The sequence below is a fragment of the Cebus imitator genome, unplaced genomic scaffold (assembly GCF_001604975.1).
Source record: "Cebus imitator isolate Cc_AM_T3 unplaced genomic scaffold, Cebus_imitator-1.0 Scaffold23, whole genome shotgun sequence".
NCBI classification, from domain to species: Eukaryota; Metazoa; Chordata; class Mammalia; order Primates; family Cebidae; genus Cebus; species Cebus imitator.
In genome coordinates this window covers 5569544-5587774 of record NW_016107338.1, presented here as the reverse complement: position 1 = coordinate 5587774, position 18231 = coordinate 5569544, and the positions used below count along the sequence as shown (strand labels likewise).

General features: G+C 36.8%; 1 protein-coding gene across 4 annotated transcripts; it reads right to left on the bottom strand.

Annotated features, from left to right (window-relative positions):
* Positions 1-522: 522 nt before the first annotated feature.
* Positions 523-17665, bottom strand: C1D (C1D nuclear receptor corepressor). 4 transcript variants are annotated; one of them, XM_037736164.1, is made up of 6 exons: positions 17550-17615; positions 8005-8089; positions 5609-5755; positions 4807-4873; positions 4441-4496; positions 823-1486 (listed from the first exon to the last, which is right to left on the bottom strand). In XM_037736164.1, the coding sequence occupies exons 3-6, from the start codon at positions 5744-5746 to the stop codon at positions 1322-1324; spliced, it is 426 nt and encodes a 141-aa protein (XP_037592092.1). In that variant the 5' UTR covers positions 5747-5755; positions 8005-8089; positions 17550-17615; the 3' UTR covers positions 823-1321. The 4 variants fall into 4 exon arrangements, with proteins under 4 accessions (XP_017377602.1, XP_037592092.1, XP_017377603.1 ...); XM_017522113.2 differs by lacking the exon at positions 8005-8089 and having other exon boundaries at positions 523-1486; positions 17550-17653; XM_017522114.2 differs by lacking the exon at positions 8005-8089 and having other exon boundaries at positions 17562-17665.
* Between the last annotated feature and the right edge of the window lie 566 nt (positions 17666-18231).

Sequence of the window (18231 nt, the reverse complement as noted above, 5' to 3'; positions counted from 1 at the left end):
ACCATTTCCAATATCTGCTATCATAAATCAAGAAATCCATTTATTCAAGGTTACTTATGGAGAATTAATCACACAGAAAATTTTAACAACTGCTTTTTCAAAAACTAAAGTACTTTACTATACTTGGCATTCCTACACATAATGATACAGATTCAAACACTGAAAGCATTAAGAGCATGTAATTAAAATTCACGGGCTTAGACATTTTTAAAAAGGTTTACTATGTAGGATTCTCTGTAACTAATATTCCAGAAAAATAAATCACAATATAAACACAATGTAATCTCCTTCGGACATCTCCTCTGCTTAAGTGGCATTATGTAACATAAGAAGTTGTTCCAAAACACTTGTATGTACTTGATACAGCCTCAAAAACATGAAATGAAAAAAAATGAGATGAAAAGAACCATGGACACCATGCATCAGGAACAAAAACCCATAAATTTCTCTATTTGCGATGCTTCTAAAACCTATCTTCCTAATTTGAAAGGCAAATTTACCCAAAAGATAAAAATACACAGGTCAGTTATACAACATTTTCAGCCTTTACTGAGAGAGTATAGTCATCATGCCAAAATTTATCCATCAACATACAACTTTATTTCCCATCTAAAGTTAATGAGAATGTATTTTATTTTAAATGGGACATAGAGGCAACATTCCAAGAATTAAAGTACAACTATAAACTTTTAGTTTCTTTTTTTTTTTTTTATTGCATTTTCAGTTTGGGGGTACATGTGAAGAACATGCAAGATTGTTGCATAGGTACACACATGGCAGCGTGATTTGCTGCCTTCCTCCCCTTCACCTATATCTGGCAATAAAGCAGTAATTCCTAAAATCATGAAAACATGATAAAGTAACTATATAGAAAAAAATGAACATTTAGATCATCTCATGCTTTCTTTAATGTCATATAGTGAAAACAGATATACCTATAATTTCAGTCTACAGAAAGCATACTTCATAAGGTCATTAATTCATTTAAAATAGTACAAATGTTTACAAAGAACATTTTACTTAAATTTCACAGTTGCTTATAAAATGGTACTTGCAAGATTGACCTATATAAAGAAATAAGAGTCTCATCAAAAGAGATGGTAAATTATAAATATAAAATATATCACAATGTTTAAATCCTCATAGTGCAAATCAAGAAAGACAACAATCTTTGGAGAGGAAAGTATTCAGCTTTACAAATTTACTGTAAATATATATATTAATTCAATAAGAAACACATTTAAACTTTGCACTGCCACAGAATTATTTTGTGGAAAAAAATGATGTACTTTTCGAATATGCATACATCAAAATCAAAAAGTTAACTTTTACTTTTTCCTTTATTGGCAACTTTTGATGCATTTTTCGGTTTTGGTTCCCAGAGAGCATTTTTTACAAATCTTGAAGCGGCACCTCTATCCAGCTTGCCAGCCTTTTTCTTGTCTGTTATTTCCTTGACTCTGTTCATATATACTCTGATTCTTTCCTTAAAGATAAAAAAGAAAGGCAATAGATTTACTAAGCTGTTCACCACCACTAAGTTGTATTATACTGTACCTCAGTTAAATTCAACATATTGCCTATTGAGTGCATGGTGCTAGGAGTGCAAATGAATAGGATAAACATGTTCCCTGCTTGCCTGAAGTCCATAGTCGGAGGGTGGGGAAAGACAGATGTTAAAAAGTCATTTCAGAATTCTGTTTCCAAAGAGGAAGAATCATACTGACATCACTCCAGAAACAAACATTGAATTGAAACTTTCTAGGTGGTTATATATTTTGTAATCACCATTAACATAAATCTACATATTAACTGTTTTGTATCTAAAGTAAAAAACCTGAGCGCTCATATACTTGCAAAATGCAAACTAAATTATCCTGAAATTTTTCTAAACAGGAAATACATGGTTTTTCACATTACCATCTAGTTTAACAATTAAAATAGGAAGAATGAAAATACACATTACTCGGTTTTACATGTTTGATTGGTAAGTACGTGAAATTTTCTTTAAAAATACAGTTCTAATCAGACTTTACAAGGTGAGAAACATAATACGTTGCCGTACCACCTTGAATCTTCTGAGACCATGAATCAGCATAAATGGCTATCTTATACTTCAAATGGAGAAGTTGATAAGAGCCATAAAATAGCAGAGTAAAAGACTGATCATTGTTTAAAAATAAGCTTTACACAGAAAAATGTACATTCTTGTAATGTTTTCATTGTGAAAAACTAGCAACTCTGCTCCACAGTCTCTAGTGGCGCCCCATTTTTGTCTGAGTAAAAGCACAGTGCTTACAATGGTGGATACTAGCTGCAGCACACACACACCAACCCTGCCTTGGGGTCTCTGCCCTCCTTATTCCTCTGCCTAGAAGGATATTTCCTCAGTTACCCATACAGCCACTCCCTCTCTTCCTTCTAGTCTTCTCAAATGTTAACCTTGTCAATGAGGCTCTGACTTCAGCATTTAAAACCGCAGTCCTTCCCGTCTCTCCTCTTTCCTCTCTCAAAAAAGAAAAAAAAAAAAAAATTAAAAAAAAAAATCACTGCCGGGCGCGGTGGCTCAAGCCTGTAATCCCAGCACTGTGGGAGGCCGAGGCGGGTGGATCACGAGGTCAAGAGATCGAGACCATCCTGGTCAACATGGTGAAACCCCGTCTCTACTAAAAATACAAAAAAACTAGCTGGGCATGGTGGCACATGCCTGTAATCCCAGCTACTCAGGAGGCTGAGGCAGGAGAATTGCCTGAACCCAGGAGGCGGAGGTTGCGGTGAGCCGAGATCGCGCCATTGCACTCCAGCCTGGGTAACATGAGTGAAACTCCTCAAGAAAAAAAAAAAAATCACTGCAGTCCTACCCAAGCACTCCAATCCCCCTTACCCTGCTCTTTTTCTTTCTTCCCATAACTTTCCAACATACTACATATTCATATATATCTCTTATTTGTTCACTTTATGTTTATTGTTTGTCTCCCTCCATTAGGTACAGTCTGGTGTCTGCCACAAGGGCAGGGATCAGCTTTATTCACAGAGGAGTCACCTCACTTGGAAATAATGCCTAGTTCCCAGTAAGCACTCAAATATTTGTTGAATAAGTAAACTGACTTTTCCCATTTGTGATATGTACAGCAAACAGGTTTCCTATCACACACTAACCCTGTGATCAATCAGTAACATCTATACAAGGTCAGAAAAGGGGAACAGGTTTATGCATGCTTTTTATTTACCAACCCTTATCTGGAATATTAATGTACTACTTCATAAAGTGGGTTCTGAGGTAGAAAGAAAACAAATGGCCTTGTCCTTTCACCAAAACAGTATCAAGTACTCCAAATAACTTAATGTTAATGGAAAAAAGACAAACTGCATCTGAAGTCCAAATTTGGAAGCTGAAAACAGACAATACAACTCATCATTTTTAAGGTTTAAAGCCATATCATTGGTCAAACCAAGATCTGCGTATCATATTGCTTTATACTTTTGCTTTAAGTATCTTTCACAGTTGTTTTATTTAAAAATAAATTTATTTCCCCCCCAACCAAGAACTTCAAAAGAAGGAAATGCCTTAGACTACATGTTTAAAAAATGAAGACAACAGATCTGGCTTACTGATTTTTAAAAAATAAATGACAAGTGCTTTACTAAGTTGTAAATAACACACATCAACTACCCTAAGACTTGAGAACAAGAATACAATGTCAAGTGTATTTCATATCTATATTTGCCTTATATTTTATAAACACAAAGAATCAATTTATTAATATTCTTATTCATAAAGCCAAGTCAAGAAGTTAACCCTAAGTTTGATTTCTAATTTTTCCCTTCAAATTGAATGATTTAATTTTTGAAGTCAGCAAAAACTCCAAGATACCAGACCTTATATACTGTACTTATATATCTAAATGGAATACAAAGACAAACCTAGAAGATTTATTACAGGTTGTAAATATGTCACTAATGCAGAATTACTGGACAGTACACATATAACTGGTGCCAAAAAAGCTTTTAGCTTTGTTGCTGAACTGGATTCTTTACTGCTGAGAAAATGAATTAATGGAGGAATTGAAAAGGTGGGGGGAGAAACTTTCCCGTCTTTGCTAGTAAATCAACTAGAATATACTTTTAAGAACTGCATAGAAGTTTAAAAAAAAAAAAGTAGTTCTAGAGATAAACAGGATTTCAAGAATGTATAGGAAGAATAATATATGTTATAAATAATTACTAGACTCATAACATTTTCCCATTCAGAGATTTATATAATATATGGGATACCAATCATCTGAAAAAGGTAAGAAAAAAAAAACAAAGATGATAAGGTCTGGCTCACTTACATAATTTCAACTCAAATGCTGTTCTCCCTATTTGTGTGACAAAGGTAGTGTGACAAACTTCAGGAATAAAACAAACACATAAAATAAAAAGAAATTAAAATCTTACCAATTCCTGCTTTACTGGATGTTCCTTAGGATTAACTCCTTGAGTTGCCAAATAAACTAGAAGAGAAAGATTTCATGGAATAAAATGGTGTATGTATTAATTTAAAACATTCCAATTAAATAAACTAGTTATTCACAAATAAGGAAAGTCCTACAAACAATTAAACTTTAAATTATTTAATCTCCATGTAATACTAAATCTATGTGTGGCTCACTGGCATCCATTCAGATTTTAAAAATAAATATCTGACTATTAAAAATGTTATGAAATATAATTGCATATAAATTGTTAGCATTTTTAAAAATAAATCCCCTTTCACACAATAAGTAATTTGCTTTCTAATTAATTCCAAAGTAACACACATACCCCAAAACATTGAATTTAATGTGTATGCAGAAACCAAATCCACTTTTGCTTGTTCAAGTGGGTCCAACTGTTAAAAGAGACAGAAAAAAAAAATACATGAACTTTGAACACCATCTGATAACATTTTAAACTTTTACCAAGTACAACGTAACAAAAATTTTTTTCACTTCACATAATCCAATAACCAAATGATCTGAAAATAATTTATAAAAAGAAGTTGTTCTGTTAATGAGTGACTTTTGTCCACAAATCTTCTCTTGAGGGTATAATCTTTAGTTAGACAAAGAAAGTGTATAACCCAAGAAAAATTCTTTTGAATTATTTTAATTTCAGGAGTTATGATCTGGGCTTTGTATGTCAAAAGTAATTTATCAATATAAACACTGTACATGATACATTTATGTATAAGAAGCAGGCTAAAATGCTTAGGCAATACCAAAGACAGGAGAAACATAATGAGATTTGTTTTACATTGTCAAAGTCAATTTACTGTTTTTGTCCTACAGGGTTTCCAGAAACCCTGATAACATCATTGTAATGCTTCAAAGGTCAAAGATAGAGTCTGTCAAAAAGAATACTGTGAGTGCTTCTTTTTTTTCCAAAACCAAGTTAAAAACATGGTTAGGAAGTATTTCTTAAGTCTGGAGTTTTGTTTTTTTCACCCATAAAAATACCCAAACACTAATAAAACTGAGATAAAAGGGAAAAGGAACATATGTCATTAATGTGTTTCTTCCACGTTTCACAAAATAGCATTTTGTTTTATGAAATTCATTTTTAGGAAATTATATTTTTAAAATACCTTCTGCAACAACTCATTTCTAGAAACAGACATCATGGTCTTCAGCATCTCATCCACAGCACCAATGGAATTCTCAAACGCTGACAAATACTCATGAATTTCTACTGGATAGTCTTCATTAATTTCTTCACCTGCCATTATGACTGACTGGAAAAAATTAAATTATTTGAATTCATATTAGAGACAGAGCTTGTTCTTTAGTTTACAAAACAATCTAGTTAAAACCTGAAGATAAACAAATCTTTTTAGAATTTAATTCTATATTAACTACATTCCAATTTGTCTCCTTCTTAAGTTTCTTGGTGGGCTGTGGAAGAAGAACCAGCCAAAGTCCACTAACGCCATGCACACCAAACCCTCAAAATTTTTGTTCTGTTTTGTTTTGAAATGAGGTCTCCCTCTGTTGCCCAAGATGGTGCAACCACCACTCACTGCAACTTCCGCCTCCTGGGCCCAAGAGATCCTTCCCGCTCAGCCTGCCAGATAGCTTCGATTACAGGCCCATGTCACTACACTCAGCTAATTTTTTTGTTTTTGTTTTTTGTATTTTTAAAAAACTTTTAAAGAAATAAAGACATGATTACCAAACATGTGATAGCAATAATTAGCAAAGCAATGAAAGTTTGATAAATCTATCCCCTAATGATTGCTGAAGAAATGGTAAGCAAAGCACTTATATATAAATATAAACATATATATACACACACACACACACACACACACACATATATTTTAGCCCTTCTAAATATAGGTGTTGATCTAGGAGCATGTTATATTAAACTAAAAAAGTAAAAATCTTACGTCTAAGATATTTATATTCCTTAAGCTTCTTTAAAATATTAATAAGAAATCCAAAGAGTCCATAAATCATATAAAGCCCATAAGCAGAAAAGAGGAATTATGGGGGAAATAAACAATACGGTTTTCATTTGTGCTAGTGCATACTCTGACAGCCCATACTTTAAAACTTCATATCTGTATCACAATAATTAATACCTACGTGAGAAAAAGCAAATCTATATCAATGTATTATTAAAGTATCTAAGACCAAATTTTACAAGCAATTCCAAGCCACAGGTAACATCTTTAAATTTAAAAAAAATTTTGTATTAACAGAAATACCTCCTTTATCACACAGGTAAGGAGAACAGCATGAATGTGTATGACAGCAAATAGCATAGCCAAATGGAAGTAAAGAGACTTAGGCTGTCTTGATCACTGACTTTGCCACCTGAGATAAATCACTGAATCTCTCTGGGACTCAAATTCCTCATCCATAAAATAAGGCAGTTGGTCTAATGATCTGTAAAGTCCCTTACAGTTCTAAGTGTTAGGATTATGTTTTTTAAGTTTGAAAAGTACTATTTGAATGTTTAGTGACAACATATCAACATTTCTTCTGATTGAGTATATTCCACTGAGACATCTGGTTTCATTAAAAAAAAAACACAGTCACACCTATCTGACTATTACTACTTGAGCTGTGAAGTTACTAGCCAACTACAGTACAACCAGCAATGAAACAAGATCATAATAAAAGAAAACTACACAGAAAAGAACTGACTTCCAATTTCAAAAGGTTAACTAAAACTATGCATTTGCCCCATATCCCTCCCAAAAAATCCCTATAATATGACAGAAGAAATATGAAAATAAAAATGCTGGAAACCAAGAAAAGCACAGATGTGCCAGCAGGTTTCAATAGGAGAAATTGTGTAAGCTAAAAAGCAAATTGGGCCAGGCACAATGGCTCACGCCTATAATCCCAGCACTTTGGGAAGCTGAGGCAGGCGGATCCGGAATTCGAGGCCAGCATGGCCAACAAGGTGGAAACACCGTCTCTACTAAAAATACAAAACTTAGCCACGTGTGGTAGTGCACACCTGTAATCCCAGCTACTTGGGAGGCTGAGGCAGGAGAATTGCTTGAACGTGGGAGGCAGAGGTTGCAGTAGGCTGAGATTGTGCCACTGCACTCCAGCCTGGTCAACAGAGTTAGACTGTGTCTCAAAAAAAAAAAAAAAAGAGCAAATGGGATCAGACTGGAAACAGGAAACAAAGCCAAGAAACCTTACAAACAAAAGAGAATGAGAATTTAAGAATAACCCCAAGAACACGATCCGTAAGGGCTGAAAACAGCTAACCTCATCTCCAGATCAGTGAAAGGAGAGCTCCAGTATTTACTACCTAGATTAAGGTTTAAGTATAGGGATATACTGCAAAGAAGACTTGGTATTTCCTCACTTTATGTAGAATTTTGAACCAATAAATTTGAATATGTAAATGAAAAAAATGACTTTCTTGGGAAGATATCAATTACCAAAACTAAAAAGAAGTACATAAACCATACAGATTATTAACCACAGGAAAAGAATTACACAGTAGTCAAAGACCTACCCTCCAAAGTGGCTCTAGTCCTAGAAGATTTTGTAGGTAATTTCTTTCAAACCTTCAAGAAACAGTTAACTCCTATGGTATTTAGCTGTTTAAGAATATAGAAAAAGATGGAAAACTTTGATATCTATTTCATAAAATACAGAAAAATAAACTATGTCAAATATTTATATTATCTAAATGAAACCCAAATGCTATAAAAGGAAATGGCTGACAAACTTAACTACCTAAAAACTTTTTTGAAAAGTCCTGCATGGTAAAAGGATACCCTAAGCAAAGTTAAAAGGAAAGAGACAGCCAGGAGAAAATATTTGACAAAATATCATAAAGAATTGGAAAGATTAAATAAACAGTTCCTAGAAAGCAATAAAACAAATTAAAATAATGAAGATATCATCACCTATCAGATTGACAATAATTGTAAAGATTAAGAATGTTCAATGTTAGAAGGGGCATACAGTGAAAGTGGAATATAAATTGGTACAGGTTTTTAAAATGCACATACCCTTTGACTCAGGAAATCCTTTTAAGAATCCAGCCTATAAAAATCCCTGCACATATGCATATAAATTAAAATGTCCTCAAACTTGTATCTGAACTTCCTCCAGTTTATCTTGTATCAAACTGTCCCTCTGCTGGACAATTACCCATAAATTTAAATGTTTTATTTCTCCATCTAAGAATGAATCCCCCCCTCAAAAAAAAAAAAAAAAAAATCTTGACTTCCTATCACCCATCAGCTAAGGCCCTCTCTTTCCATTCTTTCTCAAATCTCCTACAATCAGATGACCTTACTTTCTTTCAAAATTGCACTTGGCAGGGTCACCCACACTGTCACATGGTTAAATTCAATGGTCAATTCTAAGTTCTCCTTGAGTGACACTGTTAACTCTCTCCTCTTGGTTTTCTTGGTTTCCTTTCTATCTCAATGGCACCTTTTCTTGATCTCTTCAATGCTTCCTTCTCAGATCCTTAGCCCCTTAACCTTGACGTGCCCAAGGGCTGTCCCTCTCTTCTCTATCCAATTTACTCCTAGGTAAGTTGAGGGTTTTAAATTGCATTAGTAAACTGAAGACTCCAACGTTTGCTTCTCCAGCCCTGTCCTCTTCAGTGAACTTCGTATCTACATTTCCAGCTGCATACTCAATATCTCTGGTTGGATGTCTAAGAAATTCTCAAACAGTACCTGCCCAAAGCCAAATTTCTAATCCTGTCTACTACAATTTTCATCATTTTATTTCATGGCAACTCCAACTTTCCAATTGTTCAGTCCCCAAATTTCAGAGTGATCCTTGACTACTCTCTCACACTTCATCTTTAATATGCATTAAGAATCTAACTATGTCCTACCACCTATACTGCTAACTACCCTGGTCCAAACCACCATCAAACCATGCCTGATACCTCCTATATAGCCTTCTTGCTTCTGGCCAAAGTCTATTATCAAGAATACAGAGAGATCATTCAAAATGTAAATCAGATTATGCCACGCTTCTGCTCAGAAACTTCCAAAGGCCTGCCACCTCATTCTAAATAAGGCAAAAATCCTTCCAGTGGGCCTGGTATGGTGGCTCATGTGTATAAACCCAGCACTTTGGGAAGCCAAGGCAGGAGGATTGCTTGAGTCCAGGAGTTTGAGATCAACCTAAGCAACATGGCAAGACCCCCTATCTATAATTAAATATCTATTTGTAGGCTAGGCGTGGTGGCTTGTGCCTGTAATCCCAGCACTTTGGGAGGTCAACGTGGAAGGATTGAGCGGAGGAGTTCAAGACCAGCTTGGACAAAACAGAAAGACCCTACCTCTATTTTTTAAATAAAATTAAATTAATATTTATCTTTTAAAAATCCTTACACTGGGTTCAAAAAGCTCAACGCAATTTACCCTGACTCTCCATCACCTTCTGTGACTTCATCTCCCACCCTCCCTTGCTCATTTCACTTCAGCCACAACAGTCTCATTCTTCTTCCCCTATGACATCAGGCACAGGCCTACCTCCCTTTGGACTTCTCTCCTTCCCAAAATGCTCTATGCCACTCTTCCTCCCCTACCAACACCTTCAGAGCTCATTATGCTACCTTCGCCAGATCTCCACTCAAATGTTACCTGTTGGTAACTCTCACCTAACCACCCCATTTTAAAATGCACACCTCTCCCCCTCACTCCCTATCTCCTTCCCCACTTTACATTCCTCAATATCGGCATATATTTATTTGGTACCGGTCTACCTCCAAAAGGCAACCATATGAGAGCAGGAATTTTTGTGATTTGTTCACAAGCACTGCCTGACAGTCAATAAACATTTGTTGAAATAACCTATAACAAACTATTGGAAATAATCTAAATATTCATCAACAGGGAAACAGTTAAATGAATTACAGCATATCTATCCTTGAGAATATTACATGTCTCTTAAAAATAAAGAAGTAAATCTACAGTGACACACAATGAGAATGAAAAAGTCAGAGAACAGAGAACATTGTAAATAACACATTATGTGCCTAACATATGCCATTTGGTTAAAAAAAAAAAAAACTGTATATAAATACATGGAGAAAACAGTCGGGAAGAGGCATACAAAAAATAGACATCTTCTGTGAAAAGAGACGAGGATAGGGGAATAGGTTCAAAGCAAACTCATTTTTTTTAAACTCTTCATTCTTCATTATTTACATTTTATTTCCAAAAGCACATATTACATTTTTAATAAAAAACAAACATATTTAAATAAAGGCACTAACTAAAGTATTTTGGCTTTTAACAAATAAATACTGTATGTATTTTTTAAAAACACAAAAAGGTCTTTAGTTAAATGTGAATTTTTTCATCAAATTTTCCTATTAGAAAATATTTCCTTTCTTCAGAAGAACATAAAGATTTTTCCTGCAATTATTCCCTATCCCTAAGCCCCAATAAACAAGCAGTTATTTATTGTTAGAATGGGTTAGGGTGAACACTGAAAGCAAGGGAGTAAGAAAGAATAACTGCCCTAATTAAATCTTAACTAAGCCACTTGCCTTTTTCCTAACAAAAAATAAAGGCAAGGGAGACTAAAAAATAAAGTCTCCTCTATTATGAGAAATTCCTCCTAATTCAAGTGATTTCTACTAATATTTTACATAGGCAGTTGCTGAGTATTTATTCCTTCCACAGAAAAAGCGAAAAAATTTCCCTCTGTCCCCTTTGCTACTCTGACCCCAGGATCAAGGAGTGACTCTATGGCATCAGCAGCAAACACTTGAATAGCACTGATTATGTGCCAGGCACTATTCTAAACATTCCACATGCACTCGTTCATCTAAACCTCACAGATGAGGAAACTGAGCCATAATGAGGTTAAAGAACATGTTCAAATTTCCAAAGAAGGAAAGAACTCACCCAGCTCTGCTCTTCACCCCTCCTCCTCCTGGGTTCTATAGGTACTCCTTCTAAAACACTGGCTGCAGAGATAGAGACAGACGGAGAGGGCTTGAGAAAACTTGCTTCTCTTCACCACTCAGATGTGGCTGAGACTAAGCACCTGGGTAGGGGGATGCTGCCCAGTATCCCTAACAGATGTTGCTGCCACTCAATCTCTCCTCTCACTGGTTATACAGAAGCCAAAGTTCTGAAAGGAGAAAAGAATAGTGTACAGCATCACATACAGAACTGAAGTCATCAGCTACCTCTTCCCTTCAATTATCTACTTCAGGATAACCGGTCCAGCCAGAAACCTGGGAGTCACCCCAAATCCAATCAGTCCTGTCAACAGGGCTTCCTTAATCTCCTTACACCACAAGCTTTCCTCTATTCTCACTAACTAGATTATTTCAACAGCCTTTGAGTAGTGTCCCTATAATCAATTTTTCTCTACCCCCAGTTTTAGAATATTACAAAATATGCTTTTAACAGTCTGGTCATGGTACTCCTGTTTAAAATTCTGCAACAGTTCCCTACCACATGGAAGACAATTCCAAACCCCTCAGCATAGATCCAAGGCCCATTATGATGTCTTGTCTGCCTAACCTCATCTTTCATGGCTCTCCTCTTCCAATCCTACAGCTGTGGTCATGATGGCAGTTTTCCAAATGTGCCATGCTCTCTCAGTTTCAACTTCTACCTGTGTGGTTCTCTAAGCCTGAAATGCCCTTCTCCTTTGTTCAAACGCTGCTTATCTTTGGAGGTAAAAAACATATTTCGGTTCAACCAATGAAGACTTATCTGCTCTCTTTCTATGCTCTGTCTGCATAAATGTAACAACTATATAATCTGTCATGTCACTTAAAACACTATCTCTTGGCCGGGAGAGGTGGCTCACATATGTAACCCCAGCACTTTGGGAAGCTGAGGTGGGCGGATCATGAGGTCAGGAGATCGAGACCATCCTGGCCAACATGATGAAATCCCATCTCTACTAAAAATACAAAAATTAGCTGGATGTGATGGTGGACACCTGTAATCCCAGATACTCAGGAGGCTGAGGCAGAAGAATTGCTTGAACCCCAGAGCCAGAGGTTGCAGTGAGCTAAGATCGAGGCATTGCATTCCAGTACAGTGACAGAGCAAGACTCTGTCTCAAAAACAAAAAACAACAACAAAAAACCACTATATCTTAATGTATTTTTATTTACTTGACTTCCCCTTTGACTATAAGCTCCTTGAGGGGCTGTGTCATGTGCATGTTGTATCCCCAGTGGCTGACACACAGGTGACTAGACCTCTCAATCTGGCCAAGACAGTTCCACCTTAATGCCTGTTGTTTCAGCTTGCCATCGGCTCAGCGCCTTTCTTTCTCAGAAGTCCCAGTTTGAACAAAAAATTATAAGGTTACCCTAAACAATGTAGATTCTCTGACCCTTATTACCCCTTCCCACCCCATTTAGTTGGAGAACAGGACATCAGAGGAGTTACCCTTTGCACAAGTCAGGTTGCAACTAGAGAAGCAGAACCAGTAGGAGACATATATTAAGAGACTTACAGCAAGACACTGGTGTACATAGGGCAGGCTATCAAGGAAGGAACTCATGCTGCAACTCTTGGCTACTAGCTGAAACTGCTGTCTACAAGTAGAATTTCTTCTTTTTTTGTAGTGGAAACCACAGCTCTGCTTCTAAAGCCTTTCAACTGATTGAATCAGGCCCACCCAGATTATCTAGAATAATCTCCCTTACTTAACTGATTACGGATTTTAATCATAGCTTCAAAATACTTTCACAGCAACACCTAGATTCATGAATGTAGAAAATGTATCCCTTTAAAAAAAAAAGAAAAAAAAAGACCATTACACTCCTTTAAGCCTTCAGAACCAGAGCAAGGAAAGAAACATTCCTGGTATCACAAATATTATTGTTCTGACAGTATTTTCCCACAACAAGCTTGTTATTCTTGATTGCCAGGTTCTCAAGTAATAAAACTAGACTTCGAATTCTAGCTAACAAATGTAGAATAAATGACAACTTAAAAAAGAATCATGATTTTGCAACACCTAATGCAACTGCTCTTGGTGTGATAAAGGGGGAGCAGGCATGTGACAGGAGAAGCGGCAAGAGAGAGAAGAGGAGCTTTCATGCTCTTTTAAACAACTGGCTCTAGGAGTGAACTAACAGAGTGAGAACTCACTCATTACCTCCAGGACAACACCAAGGTATTCACTCTGCCCCCATGACCCAAATATCTCCCACTAGGCCCACCTCCAACACGAAGTCACATTTCAACAAGAGATTTGGAGGAAACACACACCCAAATCATATCAACCTCTTCTTCATAACTGTCTCCATTTTCTTGGCCTAGTGAAACTCATCAATCCTTTAAAACCCATATCAAATGCCCCCTCCTCTATAAAGGCATCCATACCTCCCAAACAAAGGTAGTCTTTTCTTCCTTTTTGCTCCCAAGGTTTTCTGACTAGAACTGTAATACGATTATCACACTGGTGTGCAACTATCTGCTTGACTTAAAGTTATCACATATCTATCAATAACACTTCGCAAATTCTTGATAAATCCAAAGGTATCAATCCTCATTTCACCTGATCCATCAGCTGCACCTGACAAAACTGAACTTACTACTCTACTCTAAATTCTACAACTCAAAATTGTCCTTGTCCCTCATTGGCTGCTCAGTCTGTCTCATTTGGTGGTTCTTCCTCATCTTCCTAACTTGTAAATGTTAAAATGTTAAAACCTTCCTAACTTGTAAAATGCCTACAGACTCAGGCTTCCTGCCCCTTCTCTTTTCTGTCTACATTTAATCCTTTAATGACTGTCTCCAGTCTGATGACTTTAAATACTATCTATTCACTGACAACTCCCAAATGTATGTTTCCAGCAATGACCCCTCTGAAGTCCAGAATGAACATACTCAACTGCCCACTCAACATCTCCACTTAGATGACTGACATCTCAAACGTATCATGTCCTTAACTGAACTCCCAATCTTCCTCACAAACCTACCCCTCCCATAGTTTTCTACTTCTCAGTTAATGGCAATTCCATTCTTCTAGTTCTCAAGCCCAAACTTTTACAATAACCTTATTCTCACAATTCACTTTCAATCCATAAGCAATTCTGTTGGCTTTACCTACAAAATACATCCAAAATTAAACTGTTTTTCCACCTTCACTTCTTTCTAGCCAATTAAGATGTTATCATCTCTTCTGAACTACAGCGCTTCCGTGACTAGTCTCCTGGCTTTCACCTACCCCACCTCCCAACAAACTATTCTTAACACAAAGCCAGGGAAGATTCTATTAAAACCTAAGTCAGCCTGGGCACAGTGGCTCATGCCTGTAATCCCAGCATGTTAGGAGGCCAAGACAGGCAGATCACCTGAGGTCGGGAGTTCAAGACCAGCCCAGCCAACATGGTGAAATCCCATCTCTACAAAACTACAAAAAAATTTGCCGGGGATGGTGGTGTACACCTGTAATCCCAGCTACTTGGGAGGCTGAGGCAGGAGAATCGCTGAAACCCAGGAAGCGGAGGTTGCAGTGAGCTGAGATTGTGCCACTGCACTCCAGCCTGGGCAACAAAGTGAGACTCCATTTAAAAATAAAATGAGTAAAACCTAAGTCAGATCATATCACTCCACTGCTCTTATCTTTCCATTGGTTATTTACTCACTGGGCTATTCCTCAAGGCAAGATTCATGTCGCTGCACATTTTGATCTCCACATCACAAATATAATGTGTTATCATGCATTAGGTACTTAGCAACTATTTGTTAACTGACTAAAATCAATCACAGTAAACTGAGACCAAATTTTGGAAACTCTTGATATCAGATTACAGTTTGAGTTTACAAATACTATAAAGTCACCACATGAATCCAAACAAATATATGATAATGTACATTCTGGAGCTCTTCCCATCTCTACACCAAACAATTATACACAGTTATGAACTAAGCCAGAGAACAAATTCAACATAATTGTTTTTTGGAACTTGAGAGCCATCTGCTGTTGTTGCCCCAAATTCTATGACTGCAATGAATTACTATAATTACATTTTTTGCACTGCATTATCTTAGGAGAAAATAATAATGAAATTTACACACAAGTTCTCAATAAACGTTGCTGTCTTGGGCAAACAGTGAGTCTGTGTTAGTGTTGTCTGCAACTCTCCTTCAGTCTCACAGTACAATTCCTGAGTAAATATATACTTCTTCCTTTTCTAAAAAAGATATTAACATCTAAAGATAAATTTATCCCAAGGTCTAATAATACGAGAGTATATAAATTATGAGGAGATTGCTCAAGATTGAGATAAGTAATTACATTAGAGTCAATTTACTTCTATTCAATGTTTAATTCAAAGCATTTCCAAAATTATAGCAATCAAGCAGCAAAATTACCTTCCAAAACATATAGAAGTTGCTTATTACAATTATCTCATTTATGAAATAATGGTAACAGTATACAGGGTTGTTGCATAGATTAAAATTAATAGACAAAAGCCATTAGAATAGTGCCTGGCTCAGTTAGCACTGAATATATTAGCTAACATTTTACTAAAAATAAAAATGATCAAATATCCCAATCCAATGTAGACTATTTAGAGCCATGGTTGAAGGGTTAACTGTTTGGAAACAGTAGCTGAGATAATACATACGAAGAGCTACTTGAAAAGGTAAAAGCAGTTAAGAAAAGAATTATATTACTTCTGAACTCTGATATCTCATACAAGACAGCTAACTGAAGGCAGCTGTAACATCTTTTGACTCTGCGAATTTTGATTATTTTGAAAAACCATTATTCACATTTGTCATTATCTTTCAACAAAACAGTGAGTTATATCATTTCCACCAATCACAAACATTTCTCTTTACTTCAATAGGGCTCATCTGTTATTTTTGAGTCAAAAATACAGGGTTAAGTAACTAAAAGAGTGTAATTGGATTGTTTGTAACAGAAAGGATAAATGCCTGAGGGGATACTCCATTTTACATGTGATTATTACACACTGCATGTCTGTATCAAAACATCTCGTGTACCACATAAATATATACACCTACAATGTACCCACAAGATTTTTAATTAAAAAAAAAAAATCATAGTGAGGCAGGACGGTGGCTCACAACTGTAATCCCAGCACTTTGGGAGGCTGAGGTGGGCGGATCACGAGGTCAGGAGTTGAAGGCCAGCCTGACCAATATGGTGAAACCCCATCTCTACTAAAAATACAAAAATTAGCCGGGCATGGTGGCACGCGCCTGTAGTCCCAGCTACTCGGGAGGCTGAGGCGGAGAATCGCTTGCACCCAGGAGGCAGAGGTTGCAGTGAGCCAAGATCACGCCACTGCACTCCAGGCTGGGGGACAGAGCGAGACTCCATCTCAAAAAAAAAAAAAAAAAAAAAAAAAAAATCACAGTTAAGTCTTGGTTTAGTCTACCACCAGACAATCCTAATAGGTTAATAAGTGGATAGCAAACATCTCACTGCGACAAATACATCTTTATCAAGCCAAAACTGAATTGCAGTCAGCAAACATGAAGACATTAAAGCTATTTTCAAACAAATTTGAGTCACAGGTCATCAAGAAAAACTGCTCTCTTGGATTACCCACTACAGATTTTAACTAAAGGTCGAAATTAGCCCACTATCTCAGAGGGGCTAATACTGCAGCGGCAGGCGGTCTGTGATCGTGAATGTGAATGATAAACGGAGTCAACACATAAAGTTACTCCCCTAGACATTCCACTTTAGCCTCTCTCCCAAAGCAAGATTTGACGACAGCTGAAAATTGTGAAGTCGAGTTTTCTGGTGTTTGTCTTTAATTTCTCGTCTTCTAAGATTTGAGAAGCAGGTAGTTAACAAACGGAGAGAAAAAGACCAGAGCCAGAGAAAGAAATGAGGGGCCGAGGTAAGCCAAAGCCTGCAAGCACCCACAAGACGAGCGGAAGTCGGGGACCTGTAACAATGCTGTCCCAACGATCAGCTGTGAGAGATCCCATCCCTGGAAGGCTACTCAGCCCGACCCCGCTGCACTCAGTCTTCCCAGAGGATGACAGGGGAATCCCAAAACAGGAAAAGCGGACTTAAACAGGAGCACGATAAAAACTGAACCACAACTTTGAAAAATACCTCACAGACTTCGACTCCAGACTCCCGGAAAGCTGTCGGGCAACGATGACGTCAATGACGCGCCGTCTCTGCCCGTGGCGCAAGCGGCGCTTTCCGATGATCTCACGCTGCTCGCCACGCCCTCAGCTCCGCCTCCCTTTTCTCTATAGGCAGTCTTCTCTTTAGTGCCTCAGACCCAAGTTGTGGGAGAAGTTTGACTCTGGGAACCTTGTCTACATTTGTACCCGGCCAACACCCACCCCAAATACAGGTTGAGTGTATTTAACCAGGAAAAAAATGTTAGTTACTGAAATTTGTTTCGAGTTTTTACTTTCGCGGAAGCTTTTTCCAGGGCCCTCGTTCTTGCTATGCTTTTATTGTCTGCCTGAAGATAGCCTCCTAGAGCAGCTTCCCAGATTATCCGTGGGAAAGGACAGGTTATTTATTTTCCAATCTGTCAGTAAAAGATAATTCTATAAAATACAGTAAAAATGAATTAGTAGAAAAATATATGCAAAATACAAGCCCAAATTTTTCATTATTAGTTTCAATAAATGTAAAATTGCATTTCAATATATGCAATCAGAACAAACATAATAGAAAATAAAAGCATTACAGAAACTGTACTTATTGTTCATTGAAAGTGTAGTATAAGCGATTAAGCATTGTCTTACATCTGTAGCTTGTCATT